At 44.2% G+C, this 24,809-nt stretch overlaps 1 protein-coding gene across 2 annotated transcripts in view; it reads right to left on the bottom strand.

Moving 5' to 3' along the window:
* LOC148019486 (glycoside hydrolase family 2 protein) overlaps nucleotides 1–24,809 on the bottom strand; it is a 96,767-nt gene that overhangs the window by 4,312 nt on the left and 67,646 nt on the right. The window contains exon 6 of one of the 2 annotated variants that reach the window (XM_087700972.1): nucleotides 24,443–24,664. The exons of the other annotated variant lie outside the window; for it this stretch is intronic. Coding sequence (XP_087557098.1) covers nucleotides 24,443–24,664 — 222 coding nt within the window. The remainder of the gene's footprint in view (nucleotides 1–24,442; nucleotides 24,665–24,809) is intronic. 2 annotated transcript variants of the gene reach the window in all.

Raw genomic sequence — 24,809 nt, 5'->3', positions numbered from 1 at the left:
TAGCTATCTCTCCTTCTCTCCTAACCTCCACAATGCTGGAATGAGGTTCCACTAGTCTTAACATCCCTTACCCTCTTGCATGGGAAGATTTTGTCAAAGTGGCAGCCTTCTAATTGCATTTTTCAGCCCGATGAAATTAATTTCCAGGATATTAATTGTGAAAATTACTTTAATGATTAATTCTTGCCCAAGAAAATAATTGCATTGGCCAACAATCAAACTAGCTAGACCAATTTGTCACCCAAGTATTCTTGAGCACATATTAGTCCTTGAACTAGCATTAATTAATTAATTAACACCTAGTTTCTAATGTCACCATTGACATGAGTAGCTAATAAAATGATCTAGGTCAAAAACTATCACTAGGCACCACCTACAACTTTAGCCTTTGACATCCATTGATATCTCAAGGGGGGAGAGAGAGAGAGAGAGAGAGGTAAATCGCTGTGCCTATCGACTTGCAGCCTGCGCACTGTCTTGTTAACCTGCGAGCGACTGGCATCTTGCAGCTTGTGCTCCTTCCTACAGCCTGAGCATCTGCCCTATCCCTTCAAGCCTCTGCGCCTAAGTATGCCTCCTTGTAGCAGTTGCCCTCCTGTAGCCAGTTTCTGCAATAATAACATGCAGGGATCAGCCCTATTCATCTTCAATGTTGCTTCCTGGCATGCCCACCTCCTTTTCTACACACTGCTGCAGGCCTGGCCGCATGCTGTGGCTGCTGTACATCAGCAGCAGGCAACATGATATTGAGTAAAACATCATGAACAGATGACAGCACCTGTTCCTCGATGGTGGGTCTAGATATGGAGACTACAAGTCAGGCTGTTATAGCCTTGGATCTGGACATGAATGTAGAATAAGATGTGGTGGAAGAAGCCATGGTGCCCTGCACTGATGACATGGTTCCGCATCCCCCTGATGTCCAGCCATCTGTTCAATGCAATAAGCATGAATAAATTTTTTGTTGCCCATGAGGCTCTGATCTGGGTGATTCTCCACTACACTTGTATGCTCAGGTGGCTTCTACCTTGCAAGATTTGCAAGAGCCAAATTGGGATCAATTGCTAGAGTTTGCCAACTCTGTTTTGGAGGAGTATATCAAGCATAATCATCAAGCCATTCCTGCAAGTGCGAAGGAAGAGATCTTGGACACACACCTAAATACTCAGGAGGTTCTTTGCTCCTTTCCTGCCTTTCATGAGCGAGGTGTCATTCTCTTCTTCACTAGCCGGATTCCCGTCTTGATGAGGATCCATCAGTGATTGATATCTCTTCTTCTAATTGATGGTGTGGAGGAGGTTGTGCTTCACTCTGCCTCGACACAGGATTTTCTCCATCAGCAACCCCTCCTTTTTGATAAACAATTGGTGCATATTGTTTCATCGCATCCAATGGCAGATTTCCAATGTCTGATCAAGTAGGCATGTTTGGTATGGATGGAAGTGGAGTATTGCTTGGCTGTCTACTGGGCCCTCCTCAAGGATGCTATGGTTACAGTTCTACAAATTACGAAACAGGAGTTGGAAAAAGAGATACGAGAGTTGGTCAAGGCTGAATTAATAGCAGACCAGAAGGCAGAATCCAAGATATGTAGATAAAGATTAAGAACAAATTGTAGGCACAAATAATGTTTGAAATGCACACACTGAAAACTGAAATGCAAAAGTGATAGATGCTTGCAAATCTGAAATCTTGGAATTGAGGGAATAATTGAATACATTTAAGAAAAAAGAAATAAATGTGCAAGAAGAACTACAAAAAAAGAAACAAGCACTGAAGGCATGTGAAAGGGAGGTTCACACATGGGCAAAAGTGGCAAAGACAACATAGAAGGAGATAGAAGAGGCCAACCCATGGATTGAGGTAGTTAAAAAGAATAAAGGAACATTAGTAAACAACATTGAAGTAATAAATGCTACTTTGGACGAAGAGGCCAGGAGATGAGCTAGTGTCATGAGGACGTGAAAATTTGAGATGCTTTAATCTTGCCGATAACATTTGATTGAGTTATTAATCAAATGTGCAAGGTTGTTTAAGCACATGTGATGCATATAATAGTTATTTCATGGTAATAGGCCAAGGGACCCCGAGGATGTAGTGGGTGTCAAAGGCAAAAGTCGTGATACGTCATGCCAGTTCATTTGTGTAATTTGGGGCAGCATTTGGCCAGTTGGTGGTTCCATTTGTACAAGTCTTGGGTGAAAAATCAAGGGGCAATTGGCCCAAATTGATTGTTTATTGTTGCTACAACAAAGAGGCTTTTTGGAATAGCAAAGGAGATTGTGGATCTCAGCTTGTACTCATTCCATTAGCAATCAAGTTAAAGAAATATCAAAAGGGGCGCCAGTTTTGGGGCCAATTGGGTGTCAAATGTCCAAGATTATTAAGGTAATTTGTGCATTTCAAGTTATATTCATTTATTGATTGCCGTAGTTGAGTGCTTAATCAAGGAATTATTGCCCTTTCCAAAAAGAAAGACCGGTTTCAACTAGGGTATTACATGTATGGATAGTAGGATGGAAGGAGAAGAGCAGCCTACAAGAAGATGCTAAGACACTTGCCGACAAATTTCTTCACTTTGGGGACATAGAGAAAAAAAAGGCCTTCCTCTCTAAGAGGAGAGTCCTCAAAGGCGTGAAGATTTATTTGGATGAGGATTTTACCCCAACATAGATAGCACATTGTAGAGAACACATGCCCAAAGAATTGAAAGCTCAGAAAGAGGGAAAATGGGCTATTTACAGGGATCATCACTGATAGGATTGCATGACAATATGAGGCCCATGAGACACTTAGGATGTCAGTATGAGATTGTAATGGAGCCCTATGCTTGCATACTCATTACTTTGAAGATATCTTTTGAAATGTAAAGGTAGTTGACTATTAGATGTGCAAGGATACACGTGGGAAAGTGCATTTCGTCTAGTAGCTAGAAAACCAGGAAGCACTAGGGGTTCTATAGGTGTGGCCATATGTCACAACTCTATAGAAACAGAATTTGTATCCTTTTTCATTAATTTGTCTATATAATGATTTATTAAATTTATTTCCTTTGCACTAATTAGATATAAAGAAAAGTGCATTGGAGCTGGCCACTGATGAGTGGTCACAGGTTATGATGGACCCACGCGGTGGGTTAGAGAAAAGATAGTTCACACTTCCACCTATATGGCCCGATTGGGCGCCTGTGACCAGAACTCACGCATATCAGGGTTAGACTCGCACACAGAAAAGATTGATGCCTTGAAGTGTGGGCTAGATCCACCAAAACAGACAATTACAATCAACAAGATGGCATAATCATGAAATGCTTGTATAATGTGCATGTGTGGGCTGAAAGCTTGAAATGCACATTTCTTTGCATAGGAAAGTCACATGAAGATTCGGATACCATTTTTGCGATGTACACGGAAAAAGCTTTCATATGACATCCATATTGGGAGAGTCCCTAAATTTTAGGAGGTCCCTAAATTTTAGGGGCCTCGAATTAGCCTAAAAATGCTAGTCCTAAAAAATAGGGATGTCATTCTAAAAATAGTAAGTTTTGTACTCTGACTGTGCTTACTAAATTTGGTTGTTTCTATTCTTGACAGTATTCAACCCAAAAAGGAAGGCCATAGAGAAGAGACAAGTGTCAAGACACTTGTCACACAAGTTTTCAAGTGTCCCACCACTTGTCACATCTCATGACATGTGGTTGGACACTTATCTTGTGCTACTCCACTTTCCCCTTTTGTACTAGCTCTTCCCTCTCCTATAAATAAGAGCTCGTTTTTCTTCATTCAGCATCATTTTTCTTTGCTGTAAACTCATGTACAACACCCACAGATAGCCAGAAACTGGCCCCATCCATCCCCATCATCATCCCCCACTTCTCCATTATCAAATTCCTCCATATTCCCTCTTCTATCACTGCTGTTTTACAGGACAGTAAGCCTGTAAATTCATTACAGCACCTCCTTTTCAAGCTCTTTCTTCCATTTTAGCAACAAGAAGCAAGCCCTATCCATGTACTACTGTTCAACGATGGAGAAGGCTGATTTCCCCTTTTTCTTCTCTCATACTGTAAAGAAATTAGTTCTTATCATTGCATAATAGATAATGCGTGTGTGTTTGTACATCTTTGCATGATCTTGTGAGAGTGAGAATTACTTCTTCTCACTCTCAGGTTGATTGTAACTGAGCTCTTTCCTAAGGAACTTGGGTTGAGCAGAAATACGTTCCTTCGGGGGGGGTTGCCCATCTTCAACTCTCAATCTTGTCTCCATTACTTTTACATTTTCATGGCTGTAATTTTATGAGTAATTTTCATTTTCAGCTTTAAGTGTTCATTCTCTTTTATATTAAATCTCGAAAACGAGCGAATATCATAATTGTTAAGCATACTACGTTGTTCGGGGCGTTTACACCATACTATATTGGAAAGACCTCAAAGGGATAGTGCATGTAATGAAGAGAGATATGATGCACAAAACTTATGGATCAGGATACATGTAGGAAGACGACGGGATATATTCATTGCAATATACTAGTTCCCTCCTGCAAACTTGGCCTATGCCACACGGGATGGATCTTCCTTTGATGTACTTAAAAAGGATAATATGAGATGTGCTAGCATTGGGAACATATTATTAGTGGGAGATTTAAATGCACACATTGAAAACAGATAGAGTGACTTCTATATACATGATAATGCCATGTTCAAAGAGATTGACATTGATGAAATAGACCTATGCAAGGAAGCCCAGGATAAAGAAGTGAGTACCTATGGAACACATCTATTGGATTTGGAAAGTGCACATAGACTAGCCATATTTAATGGTCTACCATAATGGCTAGGATTTGACACTTTGACAAGTTGGAATCATAAAGGAGGGGCAAGTACTGTGGATGACTTGATAGTCTCATCAATGTTGATACCAAAGATCCAAAACTTTAAGGTATCTATGAGAACAATTGGCATAGCACCAGACATGCTACTTTGACTTTCATGCTCTCCTATGGACATATAAGACATGAAACACCACGCCCCTCTAAACATCCCAAATACTACTTTGTGGAAGACACCTCACATATCTACAGTGGCTCTCTTCAGAATAGTTTACATGCACTGGACTTGAGCAGATTGTTGAAGGAATGTAGAAGGGACTTAGTGTGAAGAAAACTGCTAGGGTTTGTACTAAGGAAACACAGAGTGTATGACCACGATAGAAACACAAAGAGACAGATATGTACATAGAAAGTAAAACTCAAACCCTAAACGAAAAACTCAAAACTCAAACTCGGAAACTCAAATACAAACAGAAGAAAGGAGAGAAAAACACAACTCTAAAGTGAATGAATACTGTAAATGAATGTAAGAGTGTACAGATACTCAAGGGCAGAGCAATGTGTTGGAGAGTGACATCCACCTGAGACGGATCCCAAGTTTGTGACCATCAATCGGAGTGTAGGATGGAGAGGATGCATGAAACACAGGTGTCAAGAGGACTTGGAGCACCAAAATGCAAGCTGGATAGGTGATGAAGAGACTGGGAGTTGTTGCCTTATGTGGAGGAGTTGGCGCCTGATGGAGGAAGCTATTGCCTAGAAGGATGACACCAAACACAAGCTGTAGACGCAATTGCTAGCTGTTGCCAGGTGTAGAAGAGGTCCAAACGCAGCAGTAGAAGGTCGCATGATGATGGAGATGGGTTACCAACTATCACCTACACACTGGAGGAGCAAACGCAGCAGCAAAGGGTGTGGCAGTAATCGTTGGGGGCCTGGACAGCCATGTGTGTGTGGATTGATGGCTGAAATTTGCACTCAAGGGTGAGAAACCTGCACAGACGGGAATGGGATGAATGGGGACAGCCTGTCTATTTATAGATGTTGAAGGATGCCCAAAGAATTAGGGGTTTTGGGGGACCACTGAAAGTCTCTCGGACCGCTCCCCGTTTTAGGGTTTTTCATTAAGTGTGTTTTGGGACTGTTTAAGAATGCCAATCAGCTGAAAAGCATGTTTTAGCTCCAGACCCCCTCTTAGGCCCAAAACTAAGTCAAAAGGTTAGACCAGCCACTCTGATTTTTATTTACCCTAAGGTGTCCCACCCCAAAGCAGTTAGGGCATTGGACAAAGGGTGCACGTTGGCTGCCTAGTGGCCTACCAAGACTATAGAGGCGATGGTTATCTTACCAAGGGAGCCCAAGTAGTCACCCTAGAGAGGACAAGGCATTGGACAGAGGGTGCATGTCTGCTGCCCAGTGGCCTACTAAGCCCTACAAAGGCGGATGGAACAACATTCAACATTTTTTTTAAAAAAATTGAGAGTGAAATTTTATGGGATTCGATTGATTGAGTAACAGTGACTCAGAAGACAGGAGTAGAGAGGGTACACCCAATACATCACAAAATAGTACAAGCTTATCCATCTACTTGAGGTGTTGATGAGGAAAAAAAAAAGGTGATGAGGTATCCATGTGATGGAGTATGGTGGTGTGGTGATAACATCCGCCGGTGGATATAACTTAGGATTTGCTCAAGTGGTGCTTTGCACAATGAGATACAAAGTATGCCACATGTTGAAGAATGCTCATGTAACAGGTGCCACTTGAACACTGTCCCTCGTGGGAAAATTGTTCACTTGCCCAAGCTCCCTAGTACAAAGATGATGAAATCATGCAATGAAAAGGGAAAAGGTACAACAGGAGGGGAGAAGCCGATGTTAAAGACAAAGTGTTGAAGCCTGTAGAATACTAAGAAGGGTAGGAACCCCCTCTTAACCTGGATGTAGATGCTAAAGGAGGAAGAGAAGCCTGATGTTAGTCTTCGTGTGGTGCCGAGAACCAAGATGATGATGAAAAGGATGAAGCATCTTGTTGGAAGAGCAAGGTAGAAGTCACCGCCATGATAGCATCAAGAGAGATGCTGCACGATCCATCTCAGGAAGGGAAGCCTCCATGCTAGAAGAAGAGCAAGCACTCCTAGGATGATAAAACTATGAAAGGAACGACACGCATCCCCATGTCTCCAGCTTGGGAAGGACCAAAGCAAACTTGCAAGTTAGCCCAATTGAAATACAAAACCTTGCAAAAGAGATAAGAATCTCCAAGCATAGAGATCGGTAGTGAGATGCTCCAAAGCAAAACACAATGGAAAGGAAAAGCTAATTGAAAGGACAATGTAATGAATGTGTATGTGTGTGAGTAAATGCAATGGAAGACATAAGAATGGAAAAGCGAAGGACCATGAAACCTATAGGCCCGACTGTAAGAGTATAAAACCTAGAGATATCCTAGTCTAAGAGTGTGGCCACCATCGTGTATGCCCATTAGCAGATCTCTGCCAATGAAACGCCTGACGAGGTGGAGAGGAAGGTGAGATGGATGTATGAAGTGCAATTGGATCGGAACCTGTAGACCAATTAGTCAATTCCTCAAGGGTAGTGAAAGAGATTGTCTTCTCAGGTTGTCTACATGCCACATTTCTAGTAGCAATAACTGGTGGTGAGGGAGCACATGAAGCAGAAGCGGGAGGTGTAGCCCCACTGGACTATGCAGTCACAACGGTTTGCTAAGGCTTTTTAGTTAGGAGACATTAGGCCTTAGAGCAACATTACTCATCCACATGGCTGGATCTTTGGCAGTGTGTGTAAAACCTATTTTTCTTATGGAGTTGCTACAGGTAGGTCTTGATTCTTTGGTTTCGTCTAAGAAAGAGGTGTCACCCTTAGATTGGCTTGCCTTCGCATCTTGCGAGTTCGTGCCACTATTGGTTTTTCCTCCCAAAGAAGAGACAACCAACCCTCTCTGCTTTGAATAAGGCTGTGATAAGGATTTCTTGTAGACTTGATCGTGCAGCCTCGCGTAACGCAAGAACTGACACTCAAACGTGTAGAAGGTCGGCAGTCTAGGCTATGAGATGATGTGCTAGATAAAATTGAAGTATTTTTGGGGCAACTTATTCAAGAAAAATGTAACTGATCGTTGTTTGACTTCGGAGAGCCAGTAGTGGCAAACTCGATGAGTAATCGCCTATATTTAGCCAACTTGACTTTCAAATCATCCCCTTTCTTAATAGAGAACTCTTGAAGCTCAAAGTCGCGATTTATGTGCTGAGTACGATCTCTGGCCGCATAGCAGTCACAAAGGTGATTCCAACGCTCTGACGCGAGCAGGAAGTGCTATGATTGAGAGTGAAACTCCGGAAGCGATCCTTGCATTAGCTCAACATTGACTATGGCATTGCGGGCTCTCCATTGATGGATGTAGTCAGGGTGAGCTAGTTGAGGGTTTGACATAGGCTCTAGACTAATGAGGAGGTCTCAAAGACCATGAGACTCAAGCACTTGTTGCATGAAATTTGACCAAGTGGTAAAATTCAACCTGTTAAAACATGTCTTATCCGTGAGGGCATTTTTGGGTATTGCAACAGGAGTGGTAGTGCTAGGTGATGGATAATGGGGGAAAATATAATGTGGGTAGGATAGAGGAGTGGAGTATACTTGGGAATGGGCCCCCGAGTACCCACCAGGCATATGGTGAGTGTGCAAGGTGGATCCATAGGTAGGGATGGGTTAACTAGGCATGGGCATGGTAGCCGCATAAGGAACCCAAGGAGGTGGGATGGAAACACGTGGAGTGGAAGATGGCAATCCCTGCATAGGTGTAACCCAAGGAGAGTGTGAAGATGCACCATAAGCTAAGGATCGAAACCCCTGCATCAGAGTGGTCATGTGAGATGTGAATCTAAGGGTAGTAAGGGAGATGCCCATCACAATCGTCCCAGGTGCTATGGGTGTGCTCATTTGTGGAAAGGTGAGACGCACTGTGTTAAAAGGAAACATTCCCCCTAACGAAGTACCAAGGTGCAAAGAGGTAGAGAATGGGGTAGGGAATGAGAAAGTGCTAGAAGCGAAGATGGAAGATCCAACCCCTAGTGTGTGTGATGCTAATGTGGAGTGTAAAACAAGGTTTTGGAAAGACGACGAGAGATTATCAAGGTGTGATGTAGAAGAGAGAGGGAATTGAGAAGCGTGTGTTACATACTTAAATGAAATAAAAGCTATAGGCGTACCTGAATTGTGTTTGCTTCGAGAGCCCCTCTATTGAAGTTCGCATATGCAAAGCCATCCAGATCTTGTATTTCAAAAGAAGAACAAGCGAGGGTTTTGATTCATGCAACTCAAAAGGATTGTACAAACTGACATTGGATCTGGCTAAGATGATGAAGATGAATCATCAAACGTTCCGAATGCCATATATCCTCCATGATTGGAGAGGTGGCCAACCTCACCAACCGGTCCGAATGTGGTAGTAAAATTGGTAGGAGGGGTGTAAACATTGCCGTACTTGTTGCGATTGTACTCAAAGTCCTTTGTCATGTGGGTAAAATCTCGAAGAGTAGAAAAAGAAGGTGACAGTGAAGGTGGAGTATCGTCCTTCTCACTGAGTCCATAATGCTGTCTTAGGGCCTCCAATGATGGAGAAACTTGATAGGACATTATAGAAATTGGAGAAAAAGGTGTCTGTGACATTGTGATTCGGTTACGAGTCGTATTGTGTGCCTCATGCAAAACCAAGCTCTCCACAATATCCATAGGATACTCTTTACAAGAGCACTAGCTTTGATACCATGTGAAGAAAACTGCTAGGGTTTGTACTAAGGAAACACAGAGTGTACAACCATGACAGAAATACAAAAAGACAGACACAAACACAGAAAGCAAAACTCAAACCCTAAATGCAAAACTCAAAACTAAAACTTAGAAACTCGAACACAAATAGAAGAAGGGAGAGAAGAACACAACTCTGAAGTGAATGAATACTATAAATGAATGTAAGAGTATACAGATACTCAAGGGCAGAGCAATGTGTTGGAGAGTGATGTCCACCGGAGCCAGATCCCAAGTCTGCGACCACCAGTCGGAGTGTAGGATGGAGAGGATGCAGCAAACACAGGTGTTAGGAGGACCTGGAGCACCAAACGCAAGCTAGATAGGTGTTGGAGGCTGACAGTTGTCGCTTGATGTGGAGAAGTTGTCGCTTAATGGAGGAAGCTGTCGCTTGGAAGGATGACACCAAACGTAAGCTATAGATGCAATTGCTAGCTACCGCTAGGTGTAGAAGAGGTCCAAACACAGCAGCAGAAGGTCGTTTGATGATGGAGATGGGCTGCCAGCTGTTGCCTACACACTGGAGGAGCAAATGCAGCAACAGAGGGTGTGGCAGCAATCATTGGGGCTGGACAGCCATGTGTGTGTGGATTGATGTCTGAAATCTGCACTCAAGGGTGAGAAACCTGCACTGACAGGAATGGGCTGAATGGGGGCAGCCTATCTATTTATAGATGTTGAAGGGTGCCCTGAAGAATAAGGGTTTTTGGGGGACCACCGAAACACTCTCGGACCACTCTCCTTTTTAGGGTTTTTCATTAATTAAGTGTGTTTTGGGGCTATTTAAGAATGGTAATTAGCTAAAAAGCATGTTTTAGCTCAACATTTAGCACAAGCCATACATAGATTAGCCATGTATGCATTCCCACATACCTTGCCCCGATGTAGATCCACACACTCTATTACTCTCCAAAATAGTTGCTATGATGATGAATGTAGAGTTACTTGGGCAAGCTTACAGATAATAGTGGAACTAGACACTTGCACACATCGTCAAGCAATGGTTTCTATACTAACAAAGAGGCGGCGATGGAAAGCTCGCTTGCAGAACGGGATGTAGTAGATTAGCCATGTATGCATTCCCACATACCTTGCCCCGATGTAGATCCACACACTCTATTACTCTCCAAAATAGTTGCTATGATGATGAATGTAGAGTTACTTGGGCAAGCTTACAGATAATAGTGGAACTAGACACTTGCACACATCGTCAAGCAATGGTTTCTATACTGACAAAGAGGAGGCGATGGAAAGCTCGCTTGCAGAACGGGATGTAGTCACCACCAACGATGTCTTCTCCTACCACAACTTCTCCTACTTCTCCTATTGCACCATCCACTACTTCTCCTATTTCTCATCCTATGTTTATGCCTATGCCTATTCCTACTGCAGTTGCCAGACCATCTGCAAAACCGACTGTCAAAGATATAGAGGAGATTTCAAAGAAGCCGACGGCACCAAAAGCATATAGAAAATATGGAACAAAGGATAGCCTCGGAACTTGGAGAGCAAGAATGCTAGGAAAGAGAGATCAAGGAACAAGAGAGGAGGCTAAGGGCGTTAGCCTGCAGGCACAATGAAAGCCTGGAAGAAATAAAGAAAAAAGCTAATGAATGGGTAGACATGAGCGAAGAAAAAGTAAGCGACTTAGCACACGGGCTAGCCGTTGCAAAAGGCGACAGGGTGTTAGCAAAGAGCAGGGCAGAGGCCACACAAGTGACTTTGGAAGCCCAACAACATGCCTTCCTCCACACTCTCTTGGACGCCACGCAATCTAAGAAAGAGGAGGCCGTTGAGTCATTAAGGAAAAAGCTGGAGATCACCTGCAGGGCTTGAGGCATGGGCTACACGTCCAACTGCAAATTGTAGGGCCTAAAGAAGTAGAGCCACCAGAGCACAAGGGAGAAGAGAGGCAAAGAAGCCACAGCTCCTTGGTGGGAGGTTTTTAAGACAAGACCCTACTTCGCAAGAATGCCGCCTCCCACCACTCTTTTTTTACCTCAATGCCGACAAGGATATTTGTGCAATGGCTAGATCAATGTGTGGAAAAAAAAAAACGCACGCAGGTTACAATCACTGCACCTAGGGGTCCTCAAGTTACAAATGCCTGGTGACTTTGGTCAGCCGGCTGCGTCCTTAAACCCCTAGCCCATTTTGATTCCCCACTTCACGCTTAGGGCACCTCAAGGGTAGGGCTTCCAGAGTTGTCTCCCTACGCCACACACCGCACCTACAACAATGCACGAACTGGGTCCTCAAGTGTGGGACAACACCTGGGCTTTCCTGTGGTTCGACCCAACTCCCAGTTCCACTAGCACGAGCACAATGCACCACGCAGTATGGTAGATACACCCCCAAATCAAATAGTACACCTTCTTTTCTTTCCACGTAAATATAAATGCTACAACCCACCAACTTTGGAGGCCCCATCATCCACTCAATTCACTCTCAGCCCCCATCACCTCAACCAGTTGATTAGCTTCTTCCCAAGACCAATCCCCACGAAACCCCATCATCATCGACTTATACGACCGTTGTTGCGCAACATGTCACCATACAGCCGAATCAAAGCAAAGGAAGACCAAGGAAGCCCAAGTCAAAAAGTGAACGAAGAAGCTCATTCTGCTCAGACAGGAAAAGTGCAGGAGATGGCAAGTTCAAAAAAAACGTGGAGGAGCTCTAAATATTTTGGTGAGGTCCTCTCAAGGATGAAGAAGGTCCTGTCAAGGATGAATGATGCTCTCTCAAGGATGAAGGAAAGCACCGAATATTCTAGCAAGGCTCTCTCAAGGATGAGGGAGAACCTCCGAGGGCTCTCGCAAGGAAAGTGCGAGGCACAATGTAATTCATTTTATAAGAGTTCCAGGTTTCCTCCTGTGCAAGTGGCAAAGTCTAAATGGACATAGGTGAAGGGATAAGGCAACTTGAAGGGAATATGGAAAAGCCATGTTAAGATCGTGTCGTAGCAACCTTGGAGGGCGAGAGGAGGGATCCATCCAATACCATCATCCATTTCAAAGACAAATCCGCCCATCCGCCATCCTCCAGGGGGGGATCCGTCCAACACCATCTTAAATTTCAAAGACAAATCTGTACACCTGCCATTCTCCAAAGGGATCCGTCCAACACCATTTGCAATTTCAAAGGACTGATCCACCCACTGTAGTCAGCATCAAGGAGGAACCAACCCCAACACCATCTTCAATTTCAAGGGCCGACCCATCCAACACCATCCCCCGCAAGGACTTGTATATAAACTCAAAAAGCCATCTGGCTATACCCATCCCACCTTCCAACTACTATCCATCAGTGCCATGGATTAGCACTTGACTAGGAGGGGGGTAATGTTAACCTCAATACAAGAAAAAGTGAAAAAAGTGAAGAAGTGCAAGTCGAAAGCTGAAAGAGACGGCTCAAAAGAAGGCTATGTATCTGCTCTCTTGAGGTGCGAGGCTAGTGCACCTCGAAAAACTCTCTGCACATCGTGTCCCCCTTCTGCGCCAAGAAAGTTGCTGAGGTGCGGAAAGAGAACTCCGAGCGCCTGTCCTCTAGGCCAGCAATGGCTGCTCGCACACGCACCTCCTGTTCATGGAGGGTTGGATCCCTTGGTGCCTCCTATAATAATCCCTGCATAGCTGCAAGGTCCCACTGGAGTGCTCTCTCCTCCTCCCAGCTCTGTTGCCTGGCCTGTATGGCTACCTCTTGGAAGATTCTGCTCGACTCGGCTAGGACCTCTGCAACCTCCTCTACGATCCGGTCCCTCCTACCCCACTCCCTCGTCCAAATTTGCTATATCTGTCTCGTCACCTCCTCCCTCCTATAGATTGAGTTAGGGATTCGATAGGATTGTGTGTCTAGGGCAGATGCTAGGGGATCTAGTGTCAAGAAAATCGGGCAATGATCGGACAAATGGTGCCCGCCAACTGCCCAATCTGGCCTCCACGAGAGTCTCCCCACTCTCCCACATAAAACTTGTCCAATCGCTCTAGCAGGACTCCACTTAACCGCATGTATCCCCAAGAGAAGTCCAGCGACCTCTCCCTCCTGTGGAAGGCAGGGTCTCTCCACGCATCGCGTGCTCCTATTGCCAGTAAAAAGACCTCCCATACCTCCTGCTCCTCCCCAGCCATGCACTGGTAGTTTCTGCCTCTACCCTGTTGGTCCTCCAAAGCCTCCAAGTTGTTGAAGTCTCCTCCAACGATCCAGGAGTTCATCTGCGATCTCCACCCAAAACTTGTTGTGTGCCCTAACCTCTATAGGGGCATAGACATTGAGAACTCCAAGGCACGAGTCCCCAATATCCAATCTGATCCATAGAACCCTCCCTGCCACTATCGTCCCGTGGTCTCGTACACAGGCGGTGAGACTCGGGCCAATAGAGGTGCATACCTCTCCACTCCTATCGTGGGCACCTATGGCATGCTCCTAGTAAGTGTGCGAGCTGCCCGGGAGTACCTTCCCTACCCGACCGCTGGGCCTAGGTGGGAGTGAGCTTGTGCTCCTGTAGAAGTAAGATGTCAATCCGTCCGGAAAGGGCAGGCTGCAACTCCTACCGAACAATCAACTTTCTGGAACCACATGCCCCACTGCAATGGAGGCTATTCACATTTCAGGATGGAAGGTGTAAGCTCATGGGGGAACCTGTGACTAACCGAACAGGCATCTGTTCGGTGTGGAGGCTGCTCATGAGGAGGAAAAGCTATGGGGCATACAAGTACGCTTTGCCGTAGGCCTAGACGGCGAACTCCAATCCCCCATGGTGGCCCTCGGCTGGACCATAGGGGTGATAGATGGTCCAGGTGGTACTATCAAGGCATCTATCAGCCATTCTGAGAGTCGTGACTCTATACACTAGTAGAAACAAGCTGCCTGTGCCGCCAGGGGCCACTCGATCACATCCCTTGGAGCTCTCCACTGTGGAGGGGCTCGAAAGATAATGCTCAAGTGTAGGACCTTGGCACCAGCCCACCAGTTAATGTCCATCATGCAACCAAGCAATTGCTATGCAAACAATGCTAGTCCTTCTCCCATCCACTGGGAGATGTGGTCCGCCACCTGACTCTTCAACTCCTCTATTTGTGTCGTCGTCCAATCCCCTGAGTGAGAGGACTGAAGGAAAAAGCCGTAGTTTGGTCCATCCGGTGGTGCTAATAGATGGACCTTGCCCCTCCTTGACTTACGAACCATGAAGATCTCCACCTCTAGAGGTAGTGGAAACTCTCTGCGCTTTACAACTCTCAAGTAGGACCATGGGCCATTGCAGAAGAACTCCTGTGGCAACAACTGTGTCTGTCTCGGGAGAGTGTGATGAGCGGCAGGGGCAGATGAGCTGATGGCTATGTGGGAGGGGGGAAACTGCTAGTGCGAGGAGGATGTAGGCGTGTGGCTCATCACCTCCTGTGGGAGGAGGGGTGGATCTGGGGAGGATCACCTGAACCGGGTGCAGATCAGGGGGGGGTGCTCGGCAGGGGAGGTGGTGGAGGGAAAGAGGATCGAGGGATGGTGGGATGGTCAGAGGTACATGGCGGGTGTGGGGGGAGGGGGGTTGGTGGCCCTAGAAGGAGGGGGTTGTGGCCCAAGGTTAGTTGGGGGGGGGGGGGGGGGGAGATGTAGGGGCTGTGGGATCCCAGGTGAGGTAGTTTGTGGCGCGGATGGTGGCTGCGGGGGACTGCGGCCCTATTGGGTGGAGCGGGCACGGGGGGGCTGTTGAGTGCTCTACCGAGGGAGTGTCGCTTGCCCTCCTGCTCCTTGTTGTGGGGGCTGCATTTAAGGAGCTGGCTATGGCCCCCCTGTTGTCTCCCTCTTTGTCATCTCTGGACCCGTGTGAAGCCGTCAACGTCCACCTGCAGGCCTATCGGCGAAGCCGCCCTAGCTCCGAAACATGTACAATTTGTTGCCTAATGCCCAAAGTCGTGGCAGCGAGGGCATTTCCCTGGTTGCCAAGTCACAATGCCCTGCTGTCTAAAGGAGTGACCTCTTGCCTCAATCTCCCAGAACTTTGGTATACTCTTTGTGTCTTTCACGGCCACTCGTACATTTGGGACTCCTGTAGCTATCACTCTATCCGCGAAGGAGGCGCGAAGAGCCGTCCAAAGTCCTCCACTAACTAACAGCACTCTACCACCGGTCAGGGGAAAATTAAGGTGACTGGGTGTCTAAGAAATTTATCGTGGAGCGCAAATGACTCTATTGTGAAGCCATTATACCACGGAACTATGTAAATGACCCCCTTCATGGAGACATAGGGCGAGCTTTCTACTAACTCACGAGCTGTGTTCGCAAAGATGAGTCGAGCCATGAAGATCCCTCAGCCCATGAGGATTGTCTCCATGATCTGCATTGTGCCAATGCACAACGTGGAGTGGAGCCAATCCCGCAGCTGGGCCCTCGATGGGGAGTGCCCAACGACTTGACCGAAGATCGTTGTTTCTTTCAACTCCAGCTCTGTTAGCGCACGGACGGCTAAGAGCTATTCCTCAGAGAGGATGATGCGGAAGGTGTTTGACTGGGGGACACTCGCAGAATGCACCGGTGTTTGACCAGAGGTTTCCATTGCGCGTCCCTCCTGGGAACCTACCTACCACGCTATTGTGCTACCGAGGAGGGGGGGGAGTTGGTGTAGGGGGGAGGGAGCAATTGGGGGGGGGGGGGGGGAGGTAGGGAATCGATGGCGAGGAGAGGGGGAGGAGAGGAAATTTGTTGTTTTCAAAACGGTGGTGTGACCGCCTGGCCAAGCCTCAAGGCAGAAGAGGCGGGGGAGCACGCGGGGGGGGGGGGGGGGGGGGGCACAGGGTAGGGCAGGCAAGCGGGCACAGGGTAGGAAGCGGGTGCAGGGCGGGGAGAGGGGACTGTCAAGCAGGGGAAAGGATTGAGAAGAGGGCGCAGGGGGGGGGGAGGAGGACTAGTACAGGGCACCGGGGGAGGGGGGGGACTGGCATAGAGACGGGGGGAGGGGAGGAGTGGCGCAGGCGGTGGTTCAGTCAGAGACGGGGGGGTAGTAACGCGATGCGATGGCGGGAGTTATCTAGACCTTTCACATCTATCTCTGAGGGTCGGTACCCCTACTGTTAACCATTTCTATTTTTGGGGTCTATGTTTCTATTACAGGAAGTATGTACATGGTTTTTTTAAAATTACATATCCATTGTATGCTTTGCAAAAGAAAAATGTGTCATTTAGATGGATAGTAGTGGAAATATCAGCATTTGAAAAGTTAAAAGAAAAGATGACTTCAGATCCCGTGTTTGTGGATCTAAGGAAGTCATTTGTGGTTCAGCCTGACGCATGTGGAAAAGCATTTTGGGACTATTCTAATGCAGGATGGCCGAGTTGTGGCTTATGAGAGCCGACTTTTCCATAATGCAGAGAGGAATTTGTAGGTCTATGTGGAGACACTACTTGTTAGGAGTTGATTTTAGAGTCTAGATAGATCATCTGACATTGAGGTTGCAAACAAAGTTGTCCAAGAAACATATGAGATGGGTAAATTTCCTCTCAATGTTTCATTTTCAAATTGTACACATTGATGGTAAAAAGAATATTGTGGCTGATGCACTATCACATAAACCACAAATTTCAGCCGTCAATATGGTATATCAACATTGAGTTGGACGCCATCAAGGATCAGTATAATACTAATTCATATTTTGCCAATGTTTATGATCAGCTTTGCAATGGCCACAGATGTAAGCACTTTGTACTTAGAGATGGGTTTCTAATGATGCATGTATAATTATGTATCACAAAGCATTTGACACCTAGAGTGATCATTGAGAGTCATGCTTTATCTTAGGCAGGGCATAGAGGGATTAATGCCATAGTCAAAGAAGTATAACATTTCTTTTATTGGCCAACTTTGAGACATAAGGACATGCATTGTATGTCAAAAAGTAAAGCATGATAGGCAAAAGATGCAGGGTTTATTGCAGTTGTGGCCTATTCTAGATAGAGGCCTTGGCAGAGCATTGCTATGGATTTTATTTTTGAGCTTTCTAGAACACCTACATGGAATGATGGGATATGAACTAGCATTTGTAGGCTTAGCAAACAAGCCCATTTCATTCCAGTGAGGAAGAAGATAAAGGCTAATCATATGGCACATTTATTCTAATAGCATACCTTTAAGTATCATGGTATACTAGAGTCAATCATTAGTGATTGAGATCCTCGGATGACCAGTTTATCTTGAAAGGAGTTGTTTGAAAATATGGGTACCACGATGAAATTCTCATCATCCTTCTATTCACAGACAAATGGTCAATCTGAAAATGCAAATTCCACAGTGTTGGATCTTTCGAGGTGCTATGTATCACACCATAAGACACAATGGAAGTAACATTTACCATTGGTTGAGTTTGCATACAATAATACAATGCATAGTTCCACTAGCAAAGCTCCACTTGAGGTGGTTGAGGGTGATAAAAAGATACCACCTATCTTGTATACTAAGGATAAGATCTTTGAGGTTGATAGCTATGTGAAAAGCTTAGATGCAGCCTATGCAAAGATAAAGTATGCACTTCAAAGATCTCAGGAAAAGCAAAAGAAGACAGTTGATCACCATAGTCACACGTTGCAATTTGTAGAGGGCGATTATGTATTGCTGTGTTTTGAAAAGGCAAGGTTTAAAAAGATAAAAGGAAGAGAGTATTCCAAGTTAGGTAATCAGATCATGGAATATGAAAATGAGGGGATACCTATAGAGGAAGATTTCTTACAAATTCATTTTTTTTTTGTGAATCTATCATGTATTTCCTAGTTGCCATTGCCTTTAACATATGAAAAGGAATACTTATCTTGCTTGCATGCAACAATATGTAGTATTGACAAGGAAATATTGATCTTTATTAGTCTTAACCATTTTCGGTTGAGCTACTCAAGGTCAGAGGTAAAGTTTCCATGAACTATTTGGTGAAGTTTTAGAACTATTCACCAATGAATGCTAAATGGATGGAAGAGAATAACTTGGTATACCATCCTTAGCTATTGCACCTTTACCTAGATGCCTTTTAGTTAAAGATGGCCTTGGTTCAAGCTCGGCTAGGTTCAGCAAAGCAAGCGTCCAAAGCAATGCTTGATGCTTAAGGGGGAGGTCGCACTTCCACTCCTCTAGTTATGGATAGCTCACGTATGTAGTGGATCTTGGATGTATTTAGCACACATCCAAGGTACTTTGCTGACAGTATGTCTGCCATGAGGTCACCATTCAGTGTACTAGTCATTGTGAGATGTATACAGATGAGTATAGTTGTTACCACAGCTCTAAGTCTATAATTTTTCATCAGTTTGGGATCACTTCATGATCAGTTTATGGTCACATTTGAATTAGTTTTTGATCAGTTTTTGCATTCAGTTTGTGATCAGCTTAGGATAACATTTATAGTAGTTTGTGATCAGTTTTCAGATCAGCATATGGTCCATGTGTGCTTATATTTCAATGGTTGTCAGCTAGTTCCAGGGACAACAGCATTTTAGTGAATGCCATTGACAATTTCAGCCATGGTTTATACTGAGTATATGCTTCACTGTGATTGTGTAGTTAGAAAAATTGAGAAACATGAGAAATGGATGCATCCAATGAGTTTCTAGCAACAATTCTCAACTACTTTTCAAATTTATGGCATGTTAATGCTGGTTGGAAATTTTCAGCAAGTTTTGGGCATATAGCATAGTTAGCAGCAGTGGCCAATGTTGTGTTGATTGTGATGCCTTATGAAAGTTCTAGTGCAATATACCTTTGCTTTGGCACTTTGCAATGCAATCAAGGACGATTGCAGGGATTTCAAGGGGGAGGTCTATCATGGGGATATGAAATTTTTGAGATGCTTTACTTTTGCTAGTAACATTTGATTAATTTAATAATCAAATGTGCAATGTTGTAAAGTACATGTGATGCACATGGCAAATATTTCATGGTAATAGGCCAAGGACCCCGAGGAAGTAGTAGATGTCAAAGGCAAAAGTTGTGACAAGTTGTGCCAGTTGGGTTTTGGATTTCAGTTAGTGTTGGTTTGGCCCTAGGACAATTAATTGGCCATTAAGTGCCAATGGTGACAGTAGGGACTAGGCACTAATTAATTAGTTTGTGCCTGTCCAAGGGTCAATTGAGACTGGGGACCACTTGGGGTTGTAAATGGCCTAGCCAATTAAATTGTGAATGCGCATATTTAATTTTGGGCAAGGCTAGAAGGGCTGAAATTAATTTTCAAAATTAATTAATTAATTGAAAATTGTTGAAAAATGGCATTAGAAGACTGCCACTTGGCGAAAATGCCCATGCAATGGGAGAGCAGGCTGTTTGGGGATGGGAGAGACTCATTCAATGTATTCAGCCTATCGGAGAGATAAAGAAGGTGCTATTGATTAGCTTTTTGAGCGGAAGTCAGTCATTTGCTACAGGCGACAGCAGGTAGGGGTCAATTGGGCTCACATGACAATAGGATTGTGCTTCCTAAGGGCTGATGATAAAATTTGAAGGCTGGCAACAGCATTTTGAAGGCTCTAGGCAGCAAGTAATTGCATTAAATGCAGATCAAAGCAAGCAGCATGCAATTTTGAGGGGTTTTCTATGTGGAAACTCTGATTTCTCTCTCTTATAGGCATTCTCTCACCTTCTCCAGCCTATCCTCTGAGTATTTGAACATTTCTTAGCCAATTGAAGTTGTTCTCAGTTAGATTTGGTGGATAGTAGTGAGATTTCAGCAATAAACCCTAATTCACAATAAAAATTAGGGTTTGCCAACCGTGCTAGCAAATAGAGGCATAGTACATTGAAATCAGCAGATGGAACTCGAGGAATTGCTAGGGATTTCAGATGCCAACCCATCCCATTTGATTTGGGGCAGCATTTGGCCAATTTGTGGTCCAATTTGTAAAAGTCCTCGGTGAAGATCAAAAGGGGAAATTTGCCAAATTGTCTTGCTGATCATTTATGACAGCAAGGGGCTTTTGGATCAGTGGAGGAGATAAAGATATCTTAGTTTGTACTCCATCCAATCGCAATGCAAGTTAAAGAAATACTACAAGGGGGGCTAGTTTTGGGGCCAACAAGGTGTCCAATCTCCAAGAATGTTATGGTAAAGTGTGCATTTCAGTTTATCTTCATTTGTTAATTGTTGTAATTAAGTGTTTGATCAAGATTTCACCAGCCTCTCCGAGAAGGAAAACTAGTTTCATCATCCACAATCTGCTTTGATGTGATGTGATGTCAATCCCACATATGACACCCAAGATACCTTAGAGAAGTCCCAAGGGGTAATCAAGTGAAGCTACGGTCTCCAATCTAGTTACTAAAAGTTGTAATTCCAAAATCCAAAAGACTTGTGCCAATTGATGAGAGTGCCGAAAGCTCTTTAAAAATGTGCATAATTCCATGTCAAAAAGATAATCAAGATTGGGATTACATAGGAGACAACTTGAGACCAGATGCCTTTGCAAGGATCGTCCAAGAAGTCCCTAGCAAGGTGATTGGACTGCACTGAGTGGTCTCTAATCTATCATTGCTGCCTTTCATCATGAGAAAGAATCCCTGCACCGAGAACATCCCAACCCCTCTCATAAAAGGTCTTGTCAAGGCCATCATCTCTAGGGCACTTGCCATGACTGCAGTGCTAAGGTTCCCTGAACAGAACCAACCTATGCATTGTCATTGTTTTTGGTTTCTTGAACTGGGTATATAAGAAGGGACCACAAGGGAGGGAAGAGGGGGCTGCTAGAGGAGGGGGATTCAGGCTGATTAAGCAGGAAAAAGGGGCAACTTCTTGGAAGAGTGAAAGAATAAGACAAAAAGAGGGGCTAGAGCAACATAGTTTCTATGACTTCTGGAATCAGGAAAAGGGAAATGGGTTTTGATGTCGTGAAATAGAGTTTCAGCCTTGGTCTGAAACACAAAATGGGCGGTTTATGTCAGCTTTTTTAAATAGAAAAAATTTATGTCAGTGTTAGGTGGATGTATATACATTTTTGTAGTACAATGTATTACTTTAACTTTTATGAAAAAATAGAAGGTTAAGTGCCAAACATACACATTATTTACTATCTAGTAGCTATTCATTGCCAACAAGATTCCTTCAATCTCCATGGCTGCAAGGTCCAAAACAGTAGCAAAACTGATCAAGGACCAACCAAAACAGGGCATGGCCATTCCCAAGGGGGAGAAAGAGCTGCAAATGGCATAAACCTCCTAAAAGCATTAAGCCCCATGCAAAGGATTCCCTTCCATTAGACCATAAGTCCCTGCCCAAAACTGGCCAAACTTTTGAATTAAAACAACTCTATTTGAAAGTTTCACATTTAACTTTAGAAACTCACTTTTTCAAAGGTTCTGCAGCCAATTCTTTGGTCCTCCCCTTATGATCCAAGGCTTAGACTTGGCCCACTGCATGTCCAATGCCCATGTCCCTCATTGCAAATGCAATCTATGGTCACCATGCTCAGAGCTAGGGATACCAGAATTGAAGTATTTGTAATTACAATCTTATGTAAAAAGATTAGATTTCATTCATATTTCACATTCTAATGGCATACCCCCTTCTTGAAACATCACAAAGCACCCCCAATTGCACTGAGACAGGATCCAACATGGGATCCAACATGGCATATCAAAGTGCATGTACATTTGACAAATAACCGAGAAACTCCACCATCGTAAGCTTGGTCACACACGTATTGTCAACATACAGTTATCTAAATGGAGGTCATTGCACTAGTAACAACCAAGTGTAATTGTATGAATCCGTAGTTATCAAAATGATATTCATTGGGCAAGTAAATAACCAAACATAGATGTATCAACTACTGATGTATTTACAGATCTCTACAGCTACTTACAGACTAAATCATGCCATGACACTTAAGATGTCCTAGTTGAGAGGGGCCTGTTCACTGAGGCTGCATGTAACCGTCCATATCTTACAATTCCCTATTGGTGCTCTGGGAAACTCCAAGATAAACCATACCCATCATTTCCCACAGCCTATCCTCGACAGGCAAAGGGTGCAACAAACTTGGTGCCTTCTGACATATGATGCAGAGTCCTTGCAAAAGGATCCAACCCCTGTGCAAACACTGCCCTTCTACTAAGTCATAAGTGGCTGTCCAAACTTTCAAGTTAAGGTTTGAAAACCACTCTTTTAGATTTAACCTTAGAAATTCACTGTTTCAGAGGTTGACCCGATTATTTGGTCCTGCCCTTGTGCCCCCAAGGTCCAAACTCTGTCCACTACATGTCCAGTGCCCATGTCTTTCACTGCCCTTTATGTAATTTTTTATTTAAATATTTTTTAAACACGTATGTGTAGGTACAAAAGTGAAAGATTTTTTATTTTAAAAATCTTATGTAATTTTATTTTAAAAAATTTAAGAGTTCGTTAACATTTCACATTTTGGTGACAGAAACACGCTGCAAACATATGCAATAAGACAAGAATGAAGGCTAGGAATGAAAGATAACAAACTAAAGCATATTGGCTTTCAGCCGGAAAAGGAAACAGGGTTGGTTAGAACTCAAGGCCCCTCCCATCACCCTCTCCCTAAACAACAAAGCTCAAAAACTAGAACAAAATGTTTGCCTTGAAAAACCACCCCACCACACATCCCCCCCCTTCCCCCGGGGCTTGAAATCAAGCCGGCTGGATGACAGAGGCCAGGTGGCAGTAGGAGGGCAGAACAGGAGCTTGGTAGGAGGGAGAGTTGGAGCCTGGAGGCAAAATGGGCTGGTAAGCAGGCAAGGATGCAGGGAATACTAGAGGGGGGTGTGGAAATGAAAGAGGATGGAGCTGTAGGTGAAGGGGAGGAGAAGGAGAAGGTGCAAGTGGCTGGCTGGAGCAGGTCAGATTGGTTTATGATTCCTTTTCTCCCTCCCTTGTTGAGTGTGAGGAGACAGGTGAGCAACATCTCTTTCTCCTTTGAGACTCTAGTGACCTCTGACTGAGCTTTTGTTAACTGAACCTTCAAAGAAGATATTTCTTCTCTTTGGGTCTCAATCAATTGGGTTTGCTGCTCCATCTAATTAAATAGATCTGCAAGTGCATCTTTAGCAGAGACTAACTCTGAGGTTGCCTTATGCAACTGGTCATCAGATGGAGGAGGTGGTAGCACACCCTTCTTTAGGCCTGAGTATGTCAAGAAAGCATATAGGTAGGAACCATAAACTTAGGATTACAACACCTTCATTTCCTTGGTGAAAGAGGGACTTTGACAGTCAAATGGATGATGGGGGCTTTAGTGACTGCTCAGGGCCTAAACTTAGGCATTTGATGTTTCCAGTATGTGATTCCCAACTTGAGTTACAGCATCTTAGGGCATCATACTTATATGCTAACGGTTAATGTGGGGAAAAGCCTAATAGGAGTCAATTTTCAAATTAGCTGCATATGTATGCCCAATTTTACAGTATTAACGACATGATGGCTATCCATTAGCTTCATGCTATGTCACTGCTTGGCAGCTTCACTCCACACATTCACTGCAAAGTGCTACGTGCTTCCTATTACCTTGCTCAACATTCAAAGTGTCAGAATTATAGGTGCAGTATCTGCATTGTTAATACAGCCTCCTGAAGGTGTAACCTTTGATCTGCCGATTTACTAAGGGATGTAACATGAAACATGGGAAAGCGATAATACTGCACGCAGCCACTTGCAAATAATCCTCTAAACATGAAATTGACAATCTGTCATGCTTGACTTTCAATGACAATAAGTCAAATTGTAGAACTTAGAACTTGAATCCATAGTGAAAACACCTCAAGAATCTCAAATCTTTACAGGTAGAGAAGACAGACTGACCGGAGGAAAGGTGAACACAATTGTTGTGCCTCCTGGTACCACAAGTGTATGTTTGCTAGCATGCTCGAACTCTTTCTTAGACTCCATTCCCACTTGCAATGTAAGGATGCAAGACATGGATGATGCACTCGTGTTGGTGACCTCAATGGATGAGTGTAAGTAGACTCTTTTGAAATTGTCAAAAAAGGAACTAACCAAATGAGGATCAGAAATCTTTACTCGCTGCACAAAAGAAGTATGCCACCTTAAAAATGACATTGTCAGGTTTTAATCAATGACATTAACTAGAGCCATTGCACAAAAGCAGCTACAAAGTTGCAGATAATCGAGAAACTATGAAACTAGCAGATAATCATTGAAAATCTTC

This window comes from Lygodium microphyllum, chromosome 19, assembly GCF_053477565.2.
Source record: "Lygodium microphyllum isolate KBCC chromosome 19, Lygodium_microphyllum_v1.1.10, whole genome shotgun sequence".
Lineage (NCBI taxonomy): Eukaryota > Viridiplantae > Streptophyta > Polypodiopsida > Schizaeales > Lygodiaceae > Lygodium > Lygodium microphyllum.
This window is presented reverse-complemented; position numbering and strand designations above follow the sequence as displayed.